At 34.8% G+C, this 12,545-nt stretch overlaps 1 protein-coding gene across 2 annotated transcripts in view; it reads left to right on the forward strand.

Moving 5' to 3' along the window:
* Positions 1–12,345, forward strand: part of VAPA (VAMP associated protein A) — a 42,977-nt gene extending 30,632 nt beyond the window's left edge. The window contains exons 5-7 of one of the 2 annotated variants that reach the window (XM_082697363.1): positions 1,242–1,376; positions 5,637–5,810; positions 8,983–12,345. In XM_082697363.1, the coding sequence (XP_082553489.1) occupies positions 1,242–1,376; positions 5,637–5,810; positions 8,983–9,141 (468 nt within the window). In that variant the 3' untranslated portion in view covers positions 9,142–12,345. The remainder of the gene's footprint in view (positions 1–1,241; positions 1,377–5,636; positions 5,811–8,982) is intronic. The other variant, XM_082697364.1, reaches the window with a different exon arrangement.
* Positions 12,346–12,545: the final 200 nt, after the last annotated feature.

Raw genomic sequence — 12,545 nt, forward strand, 5'->3', positions numbered from 1 at the left:
CTAGGCTGTTGAGAGCTGGAGGCAGATGATACTGAAGTGTTGACTGCTCTATTTTTGCAAAGTTGTATTCTTGGAATTATTAGCTCTTTTTAGTTACTATCAACTCTGTATTATGAAATCTAATGTGTATTTAGTGGTAGTGTTTTTTTCCAGGATTGAATGTGGTTTTAATTAACTTGTTATTTTATGGTGTTTTATCACCTGTTTAATTCTTTGTGTTTAATTAAAAAAAATTTTTTTTGGTTTATTTTGAGGCCTCTGGTTCTACTTGAAATTTTCCATATTTCTTAAAATATATTGCATTTCATTTATGCCCTCCATCCTAATGTGTGTTGATGACATATTTTCTAGGAAAAAAATACCAATTTATCTTAATTGATGGGTTGTCAACAAGGAATTTCAGTGGTCTTATGTATACAAAGAACCTTTATGATTAAATATATGCATTGTTTTGTGTTGAGACAAGGAGCAGATTGGGGACAGTGCCTTATTAAGTGAAATGGAGTTCTCATAGTTTATATACATTGACCTGAATATCACTAAGTGTTATTTTAAAGGGTATATCAACATTTTGGTATCCAATTATTTTCACCTGTATTAAAGGAATTTGCGAAGATAGGAAGAGAACTATGGAGAAACTGATACACTAGAATGTTACATGCATCTTTAAGTTTATTGGTCCTGGGAAAGGGTGTCTGTGTGTGTGTGGTGTGTGTGTGGTGTGTGTGTGGGTGTGTGTCTGCATTTGGGGGTGGGTGTTGTTGAGTATAGGAGAGGCCTATAAAGTAATGTATTTGTTGAATCTCAAGAGAGAAAAATTCATTTAACTTAAAATTGTTCAGGCTGAGTATTACCAAAGGGAAGAAAATATGAAGTGCTTGCTTTTAGATATTGACAAGCATTGATTAGCAACAGAAATTAGAGCTACAAAATTAGAACATGTTCATTTTAGGACAGCATGAGGTGAGCATAAATTTAATAAGATTTATACATTAATTAGCATAATGCAAATTGACCATAGTGCATATTGTTTGGGAAATAATATAAAAAGCTATGAAAACTTTTGTACTTTTTGCTTTAACATAGTTATTATTAGTGTTATATCTTATATATAATATATTTTTATAGAATAAAATGTGAATGTCTAAGAGCCTAATGATTTCTATATTAGTCATTCCCAGTACATGCAGGAGAAATCAGTTTGATGTGAATCTGAGAATATGTTTCCCATGCCATCTCAGGGTATAACTCCACCAGGGACTTCTCCAGCTGTCACTTCAATAAGCAGCATCAACAACACAGTTCCAACAACTGGCAGTTTTAATACGAAGAATGATCCCAGGGGACTCAGTGTGTTCAAACAGGAGAAGCAGAAGGTTTGTTTTAGGGAGCTAACAGCTATAGGAGTTTTCTAGTGTTACTGGTTATATTAATGTAGTTTACCTAGCACATATATTATGAGTATATTATATGAAGTAGATAGAATTGAAATTTTCAGCTGTGTTTAAAAAATACAGTAGAACACAGATCACTTAAAAATCAGGCACAGACACTATTCTCTGTTCTAAAAAAGCAAATTGAGCACTTAAAAATCTCAGCAGTGAGCAGGACAAATTAAGAGTGAACATTATGAAGTTGGTATGATTTTTTTCTGTCATTGGGATTTTGGGAGCATTCTTTAAAAAAGGAGTTAAGAGCTTATTTGAATAGAGTAGCAGGTATAGCAATAAAGGTAGGAGCTGGCAAACATTGATCTCCAGGCAAGTATTTGTTCATATATATTTTAAAAAAGATAAATGGAATTATTATTTTGTTATCAAACACAGATAATGGTAACCCCTCTTTAACTATAATTATTATTTACAGTGCCCCAGGGTAGGAGAATATGTGGTTAAACTCTAAAGGTCTTAGGTCATAGTTGAACTTGTGAGTGCATATGCATGTGCATGCATGTGCACATGCGTGTACATGTGTGTGCTTAACATTCACTTAAGATGACAGCGTGTCAGTAATGACTTCTGGGTGGTGTAATGGGTGCTGTATGATTCCCTTTACCATTTTTTTGCTTACTATATACTTGAGGAACCCTACAGTTTGAACAGTTTGCTTATACTTTGATTTAGTGTTCCAGAGAATATGTAACTGAGGGTTAAAAAAATTTGATCTTTATCTAAATGTCTGATACTTTCATTTTAGTTACTTATTTCTGGGACTCATGATTCTACAGAAACAGTAAATTGGTTTTTTAAGAGTGAAATGAAGTCTCTAGTAACCTTGTTTTTCAAATACTATCTCTTCCCAGGTCAAGGCCTTAATTATGCCTATAACAATTTCATGCCGCAGCCCTTAGTTTTAGTCATAATTTTCTTTATAGACTTTAAAACATCTTTTTTGAAGATTTTATTTTTGAGTTACCACCCAATGTGGGGCTTGAACTCACAGTCTTAAGATCAAGAGTAGTATGCTCCACTGACTGAGCCAACCAGGTGCTACTCTGCCTTCATGTTCATTTATATTCTTTACTCATTATAGTCACAGGAATGTAGCCTCATACTTCTGTTCCTTAGCTCAAGGCTTGTCCTTCACAAGACATTATTGCAAAAACCTGTTTTGCCTTACATTTTGCTTTGTCCCTTCTGTTTTCAATCCCTTGCTCTGTTTCCTAATTACCCCCAACAGGGATAATTTAGAATATTGGAATTGAAATTCTGATGGTTGTTAAAGAAGAATAAAGAAGTAAGTTCAGTTTATGGATGGAAAGGGATTATTGCAGATAGGCTAAATAATATAAAATAGTGGAAAATGTACAAGTTGTGAAATATTTTTTTGTATTGATATTGTGGCCTTGACCTTCCCATTTACTCTAGTTGCAGTGTAAATTTAATGTAATACAGTGTTACTATTCATCACTTTCTTAAGAGTCACAGCATGTTGAATCCCTCCAGTTTGCTTATTTCATGGTTCTCAGAACGACTGCTTTCCTCTTTCTGGACCAGCCTAAAGCAGCTCTCAAGAAGGAGCTGTTATCCTGGAGCCAAACCTCAGTAACGGAGCTCCTGAATGGAAGTATGCATTTAAAGTCCCAGCAGCCTTAGTGTTCCCTTCAGACTTTTCAGATGGTTACTATATGCATGACTCAGCCCCCTGCCGAACTCCCTCTTTTATCCCCCAGTTAAGTTAGGTTATGTATGCTTATACTTTAAATATACACAAATAAATTAGATTTCATTGCATCTGCTATGTATGTTGGCTGGTTTGTAGGGAGCCTAAATAGTACTTGACAGAAGTGTACTCCCAAGTAACTTGTTTCATGTTTGCTTGACTCACTGTTGAAATGTGTTTTTAAGCTTCACTGTATCTTTTGCATTCTAGCCTTTATTTATGTTTATGCTTCACAAATTGGTTATGACATTTCCTTTTTGTTATAAAGAATATAACATTAAGAAAAATTTCAGTGAAAAAGAAAAATCTAATTCTGTCAACCATAAGAATATTTGTTGACATGTTATTTAAAATCCCAAAGAGTGGGAAGCTACCCATGAAATGTCTAAAAAGAGTGAGATTGTTAAGTAGTTTTGTTTACACACAGAATAGAATATTTAATGACATACCATGTCACTTAAAATGATAATTAAAAGATGAACATACAAATGGATAAAGAAGAAAATGTTAGTGTATGCTGATTTTATAAAATGTGCATATGAGAAAATATTGAAAGTAATACATAAATAACACTTGGGTTGGGTTGATGAGATGGGTAGTTTCCCTCTGACAATTCTGAATTTTCTGGAATTTCAAGAGTTCATTTAAAAATAAGCTAATTGTGAGGAGTTTGATGATTTTTCATTTTTGTTTTTTTTATCTTCACTTGTTGGCCTCATGTATCGCCTCTTGATTTTTTAGTCAGCTTTCTCGTTTTGAGTATATATTTTTTCCAATTTCATAAGCAGAACCTGAGGATTCCTTAGTTGCCATATTGTTGACTGCTACTTTCATCTTTATAGAGAAAGACCGTGAGCTGCTCTCTTTTTACAAATTTGGCTTGTTCTAGGTTGGATTGGAGCACACTTGAAAAATCATTTTGAAATGAATTCTAATTACTGTTAAGAGAAGGATTAAGAAAGAATATTAATGGAGAGCAAAATATATTTGAAACAGATTTTTACGGATAGAGATGGAATTGCTCAGAATAGGGGAAGATAGGGTGAAGAACAAGAAAGCTAGTAAGAGGACAACTCAGAGAAAGAAATTAGAAGCAGGCTTCTTAAAACTCTTCACAGCTGAGAAGCTTCTGAAGAAAAATGAAAAAATCTGAATGTTGACAGTCAAATAGTGTAGTGTTGTACATTAGAACCTCATTATAACATTACCGTTTTTACATGGGTGTAAGCATAGTGATGAAATCACATTCCCTTCATAAGAGGTACTAGTTTTGCCCCTTGAACTAACAGTTATTTACACTTAATATAAATTTGGGACCTGAGATGGTGTGGTAGATGTGTAACCTATTATTGAGTACTGTGGAATGCAATGCCATGAGGTTGATTTTGGAAATGTTTTTGTTAGAAGTTTATATCTGAATAAAGCAGTTAAAAATAGCATTAAATTTCTAGCAAGTAAATTTTTAGTTGAAGAGATGACTTGTTGCACTAATACTATTAAGGTGTAGGTGCTGGTATAAATGACATTCAGGTAAGGACATTGAAGCACTTTAGACCACAGGCCCTCGGACACTTACTTACTTAGGCACTGCCCTAGATATTTATCTATATTGGGTGGGTATTGGTAAGAATTGCAGTTTTAGGGCTCACAATTTTAAAAGGGTCCAAGTATTACCAGGATTCTCTATGGAATTTCATGAATTAAAGCAAACAGTGTTGGTGATTTGAAAGAATTATTTATGTATGAGTTGAAGAACATGTAATTAACTCCCTTACCACCTCCTTTTTTTTTTTTAAACCATGATATGTTTATGTTTATTATTTCCCTTCTATGTTTATATCCTGGGTATTTTTCCCATTAATAGAAGTTAGGTTTTAAGTTTTTCTTAGGTAGTCTTATAATATCATTGGAATTATTACTATAATATCCCCCTACCCCCACAGAATCTCATTTGAATTACAGAATCAGAGCACTGAAAATGACCATCATATTTGGATTTTGGTTGGCGTCATTCAGCATACTTTCATTGAATAACTACTCTTGGCCAAAGTGCTGGGTTTTGGCACTGATTTTTAGCACACCTATATCCACAAACCATAAATACAGAAAGGAATGACTGTTGCTTTCCCAGAATTTGAAATACTGTAGGAAAGAACGTCAGAAATACATTATTGTATGATATATGATAAGTGCTATGGTAGAGGTAAGTGTGAAGGGTTTTGGGAGTAGAGGGAGTGGGGTGCTTTTTTTGACTTCTCTTTCTGACCTTTATTGATTTAGTCCTGCCAAAATTGTTCACAGATGACTGTAACCTTGGGTAGTTTTAAAAAGTTCTTATTAATGAAATCACAACCTCAGAATTTCTATTTAAATGATTTTTTGGAAAAGAAGGGTATGGAGTTTCAACTTGAATTTGTTTAAAATCTAAAGGAGATTTGGTCACTTAAAAAAGTGCCACTATCTTTGTAATACAGAATGATCTGGAACCTAGCAAAACTGTTCCACTGAATGCCTCTAAACAAGATGGACCCATGCCAAAACCACATAGTGTTTCACTCAATGATACCGAAACAAGGAAACTCATGGAAGAATGTAAAAGACTTCAGGGAGAAATGATGAAACTATCAGAAGAAAATCGACACCTGAGAGTAAGTTGTTTTTGAAGATAAGTTGATTTAAATGAAGGCATAAGATGTGTGAATATTATTAGGCCATGTTATCTATCAGTTTTTAAAATTTACCCATGGTCAGTTCTCGTTTTCCCTAATTTTATTATGTTTTAGCTGTTGCTCCCCACTTGTTGCCTCTAGTTTTACAAAGGCTTCTCTTTGCCTGCAAGTTCCTTTCCTAGTAGATGCCCTAGTTTTTTGTGATCTCGCTGGTGGCATTGCTAGCTTCCTCTCTTGTTTTTTACATTTTTATAGCCTTTACATTTTGTGCCCTAGTCATATGTCTTGCCTTAAATGGTGCTATCCTATATAGCGTAGGGACATACGTGGCTGTTGAGTACTTGAAATGTAAGTTTGAAGTGACATGTATTGTGAGTGCAAAACACCCGATTGATTGCTTAGACTCAGTACAAAAAAAATACTTTTTTTTGTATTATTACATATTGAAATAATATTTTGGTTATATTGGATTGAATTTTATTATTAGAATTAATTTTACCATTTTCTTTTTACCTTTTAATGTGTTATTAGAAAATTTCAAAGTAAATGGGTGGCTCACATTGGAAGCTTATTTTTATATTGGACAGTTTTGGACTAGAGTATCCTGAAGAGGTCTCTCTGTTAATGATCTCTTTTTTTGCTTTAGTTTGAGTTCTTCCTTCTGACTGGATCGCTGTGAAATCCCATTCCTACCCTTATAAACCCATTATACATATATGATTGTCTCTTGGTTCCTTGGTTCTTGTCATCTTTTCAATATAACCTTTTCTAGGGCTCTCGCCTCCCAGAAGAAAAGAAATATGGTTTTGGAATGCTCTCTCCTTAGTTTCCATGAAACCTCTGTCATCTTAACTGCTCCTGTCTGTTGGAGGTCTTTCTCCCTCTAGTGGGCGGTAGTTCTTTAGAGGCAGGGACCTGTGCTCATTCATCTTTGCATTCATAGTACATGCGTATAGTAGTCATTCATACATTTGGGTGAATAAATGGATGAACTGGTGAATGAGGACTAATTGAATACGTGTGGGGTTTATTAATAATTTGTCTTGACAGTAATTATTTCAAGACCGAATACCTTTAAAGTGCCGTCAAAGTAGATGATACAAAAATATACATGAGTAAATAACCTAAATTAAGGGGCTTAATCTACATTTGATTCTTCCATCTGTTAAATGTATGTAGAAACTACATATACTCTGAATCACAGGCACTGTATCTTGAGTTGATCTGTGTTGAAAAATTGTTTATCTCTTCCTATTTCACAGTACCCCTCAGAGGCCCTCAGCACCTCTTGGGATAGTGGAAAGATTATCTTCATTTCACACTAATATCCATACACCATAGATTTTTAAGGATGCTCTTTTTGTTACTTCTACTTTATTTACCATGACTTTCATGGCACAGTTCTGTTCCTTGATAAAGATGGGCTTCTTAGCATGACAAAAAACCACTGTTTGTTTCTTGGCAGGAGAGGGAGAAGTGGAAATGGTAGGAATGATGTAAGTAGGGCAGGGCTGGAATATAGGAAGAGTGGACAGGGAGAGAGGTGAGATTTGGGTGCTGGTATCTCCTTTTTAATTATTGGCTGATGTTTTGTAGGAGATATTATTTGAAAGAGTGTTTTGCTGTTTACAAGACAAAAACAAAAGAACCTTGAAGGCCACTGGCCTATAGGATCAATTTCAGGTGCTTTATTAACATTTCATGCACAAGACCCATCATAAATTATCACTGTTCCTTTTTATTCCTTTAGTCCTGTGTTTCTTAATTCAGACTGTTCATCTGAATCTCCTAGTGAGCTTTTTAAAAATACGGGTCCTCTCCAGACCCAGCAAATCAGAATCACTAGGAGTATTGTTTAAAGTTCTCGATGGGATTGAGAATAATTTTTCCTTCACATAGGACTAATGGAAAATGAGACTAAAAAACCCCACCAACCCTCAGAAAATCCAGTAATTGGAAATAAAAAAGTAAGACCTGAGGTGGATTCTTTAATTCATTTGGCATTAGAAGCATACTAGAGAAATCAGTGTGAGAAAATAAAAATGAGCTTGCACTAAGGAAGTAAAAATCTGTCCTGTCATTCATCTGGTTGGGATGTTGGACATAGGTAAAGCCAGTTGCCTAGGTAATAGGTATCAGTATTTCCCCCAGGATCACACTGTGACTGGTAAAGTGTCATAACAACCTTCTATTTTGAGTGACTATTGCTTTCTTACTGAGAAACTTTGTCCCGTAAAATCACACTGTCAGAAACTTTGCTGTGTGAAATCATACTGGTAAGAACTGAGCAGCAGCTCACTCTTGTCTAGAGGATCTGAGTCACTGACACAGAGAAGCAGCGTCCCTTTCCAGTCCAGGGGCATAGCCTCTGATGGGGGGTGGGGGGGTTGGGGGGGCTAGTTTTTGTATACAACATTCTATAGCTGTTGTAGTTTGTTGTTTTTCTGAAGAAGTAGGATTAGGCATCTCCTTTGTAGTCAAGACCCAGTGCTGACCCTTCCACACATGGACCTCCTGCTTTGAACTCATCAGTACGCTTGCTTTTTAAATTTTATCCTGAAATTCCCCTTTCTTCCAGATCCTGTAAAATTCCTGTCTTTTCCTTCGGCCAGATACTCCCTGTGCTCGTGCTGTGTGGGCACACTGGTTGCAGTGTGTCCATAACCCTGTTGGACCACAGCTTTGCTCCTGGTGGTCTTTGGTAACAGTGTAAAGATACCACGGGCCACCACGGAAATAAGTGCATGCATAGAGCTCTTCCTTACTTAATATAGTTTAGTGACATTTTCCCCTTCTGTGTCACTATATCCGTATCCAGTTTTTCACATTTTTAGGAGTACATTTTTCAGCTCTTGTTTTTAGAATCGACATTATTGAGGTATAATTTATATTCCATTGAAGCACCCATTGTGAGTGTACAATTCAGTCATTTTTAGTAAATTTGTAGACTTGTGCAGCCATTACTAGACTCCAGTGTTTGAATGTTTCCATCAGCCTAGAAAGTTATCTTAATGCTGGTTAGCAGTTAATCCCTGTTCCCACTGCAGCCATGTGCATGCTGATCTGCTTTCTGGCCATAGAGATGTAGCTTGACAGTTTGACTGTATGCATATTTGTTTTTAAAACTTTTTTGTGCATATATTTTTTTCAGGATGAAGGCTTAAGGCTCAGAAAGGTAGCACATTCGGATAAACCTGGATCAACCTCAGCTGCATCCTTCAGAGATAATGTCGCCAGTCCTCTTCCTTCCCTTCTTGTCGTAATTGCAGCCATTTTCATCGGGTTCTTTCTAGGGAAGTTCATCTTGTAGAGTGAAGCATGCAGAGTGCTATTTCTTTTTTTTCTCTTGACCAGAAAAAGATTTGTTTACCTACCATTTCATTGGTAGTATGGCCCACGGTGACCATTTTTTTTTTGTGTGTACAGCGTCATATAGGCTTTGCCTTTAATGATCTCTTACGGTTAGAAAACACAATAAAACAAACTGTTCGGCTCCTGGACAAATTGTATATTACCAGATCATCACTAGCAGATGTCAGTTGCACATTCAGTCCTTTATGAAATTCATAAATAAAGAATTGTTCTTTCTTTGTGGTTTTAATAAGAGTTCAAGAATTGTTCAGAGTCTTGTAAATGTTATTTTAATAATCCCTTTAAATTTTATCTGTTGCTGTTTCCTCTTGAAATATGATTTATTTAGATTGCTAATCCCACTCATTCAGGAAATGCCAAGAGGTATTCTGTGGGGAAATGGTGCCTCTTACAGTGTAAATTTTCTCCTTTACCTTTGCTAATATCATGGCAGAATTTTTCTTATCCCTTGTGAGGCAGTTGACTGAGTTTTTCATCCTTACAATCCTGTCCCATGGTATTTAACATAAAAAAAAAATAAAACTGTTAACAGATTCTTGCTCGATAGCTTGTTTGTGTGTCGTGTCATTAGGTGGGGGTTCCAGGGAGTCCACTGAATGGTAATTTGAAATTTTTGATGCATAATTTTATTTTGCATTGAAACCCTTTCATATGTTACAGTATTTATAGTTAAAAATCCTCATTCTCTTAAGGAAAGGGATTGATAAAATTTTAAGCTACTTTTGATATTTTGGAAGATCACAGTTTGTCCTCAAGATAATATAAAGAAATCCCATGAGAATACAAAGACTATAATTTTAGTCCATTTATATGTATGCCTTATGGCTCTGTTTGTTGCATTTGATTCTTCTAGTATATTCTCAAGGAAGACTTACTCTCCTTGGTTCTAGTCCAGTGCTTTTTAACCAGCCTAAGAACTTTTATTTTAGAACATTTCATAATAATAGTTTAAAAGTAGGTGTTTTTCCTGCTCAATCTGACATTCAAAGTAAATTTCTATTATGGAAATTTGGAATTAGTAAGTCTTAGGAATTTTCTTTGTGGAAAATGACTTTATCCTTTGCAGATCTACCTATTAATGTGAAACATTTTCAGTATAAATACGCATTTTGAGGTCTGATTCTTTCTTGCACTTGGTCTTATGTCTTCATTTATTTCACTTGTACTAGCATAGAAAACTTTGGAATCAGAGACAGTATATTCAGCTTTTCTACTAAGGGCAGTCCAGTGTAAGTGACTCTTGATTCCTGAAAATAGGTGTTAGTTTTGTAAAAGATGCACTTCTTTCTGAAAGGGAAACTAGACTTTGGGACTTGATGCGGTGAAGTGTGTTAGGCCCAGCTGTATACATTTTATAAACAAGTGAAATACTCCTTAAAGTTCATTTTGACTGTGTTTTGAGTTTGTCAGGCCACATGTAGTGTGTCATTGTATTCTGTGGTATCTTATAAAACCTCTTGCCTTGTGCACAAAAGTTCCTAAAAGCAAACAAGTAATGCCTATCCATGACTAGCATGCTATTACAAGTAGTGTTTTCACTGTTGTTCCAATGCTTTACAGTCGTCGTAAAATTTCCCTCCCTTTCTGATAACTGGAAAAGCATGCTGAAAAAATATCTTGCATTTTGTCCCATAAATGCAAAATCAGTAATTCCTTGGCTTAAAGCTCTCTATAAAAGTCAGCATTATTGATGATAAGTATCAAGGCTTGATATTTCATAGCTAAAATTTTTTTGAAAATTTTTGCATTTTCAAAAATTTACCAGAATCCTGTTTTATGGGAATGCTCCTTAGAACTCATTTATTTCAGCCCCCTTTTTTAATAGTTCAGGAATCTGAGGCCTTTCTGAGAATTAAGGGAACTTGTCCTGTGTTTTACAGGTAGAGGTAGAGCTGGAACAGGAAGATCTGCTCTCCTGACTCTAGCTTAGTGTCTTTTTTGGTAACTTTGTAGAAAAAAAAAATAGTCTAATTTGACATGACTGAAATTATGAACACAAGATGCTATTTAATAGATGTATGTGAAATTTCTTATCCTAAGATTGTATCACAGGCTACTGTTGAATAGTCTCATGTATATTTGGTTTTAGTGTTTTGGGTTAGAACCCTCCCCCTGTATTGGTAATATTATGAAATACAATGTATTTTTAGGTAGGCATTTTACAAAATGCATTATGCAAAGGTTGGTTTTGGGGTAGATTGTAGTCTAGGTAGTATCTGCAAAATAAAGTATACATGGGCTTTTAACTGCTTTACACATCGGGAGATGCTCTGATTGTATAGGAGACCTAATTTCTATTCTTTTAATTGCTGTATCAAATGTGGTCAGATTATTTTACTACCAGCGGTTACTTTGAAAGAGTCCAACTGTATTAATTGACTGATAATATATAGATTAAATTGTTTGTCTTCGTTCCTTACATGTTTAGCAATTTTTGCTTTGTCTGCCTGCTTACTCGTGTATGTAAGCATGAGGGAAATATACTGTTGCTAATACTGAAATCACAATCAAGTTACTAAGGCCTTAAGTTCATATGTGACGCTAAATGCACTACCTTATTTCATTCTATAACTAATGTACCTTAACTTTGCCCATTCTTGTGTTTACAAGAAACAAATTTAAGAATTGTATTCTGAGTGTGTGGTTTGTTACCTTTAAAAAAAGAAAAAGAAATGACACTTGGAAAAAAGTATGTATCAAATTCAAAAGTTCTGGTCAAAGAAAAACAGTATTTTTATTTTCTCATGTAAGTATATTAGCTCAGAAATTCTCCTAAAATTGAGATTTTCTGTTGTGGGGATTATTTTTGGATAATAATCATTCAAAATATGCCACTTTGAAAACAAGTTCTATCTGTAAGATTTAAAAAAAAAGTTCTTAATAGGGTAGATCCCCAAATTGTGATCTTCTGCCACTTTAAAAACATTCAAGTGAGTTTTCCTAGAGTTTTGCACATTCCTTTTCAGTGATTTTGGTGTGTGCATAGATTTTTAAAAAATTCACCTTTATGAAGTTAGGGAAAGATCAATGTTTACCGTATGGAAAAACAACAAATATAAGAAGGTAAATAAATGATCTTTATTTTCTAGCTTTCAAAGGAAATCAAACTATTGCGTGAATAAATAAACTGTTTAAAAATGTGGTGAAGTGTCATTTTCCTTTCCAAGAAACAAAAAAAGGAATTTGATTTCAACAGATTATGATGGTTTGTGTGTTTAGGTTAAATAGTAGTAATCAGTCACTCACCAGCTCTAGTCTTTTGCTTAATGACCTAGATGTAAAGTACTTTGCATGGAAGTGGGAACAGCTGGGTCTTTCAGTTCCACATTTGATAGCCCACTG

Source organism: Mustela nivalis (genome assembly GCF_964662115.1).
Source record: "Mustela nivalis genome assembly, chromosome: 14".
NCBI lineage: Eukaryota > Metazoa > Chordata > Mammalia > Carnivora > Mustelidae > Mustela > Mustela nivalis.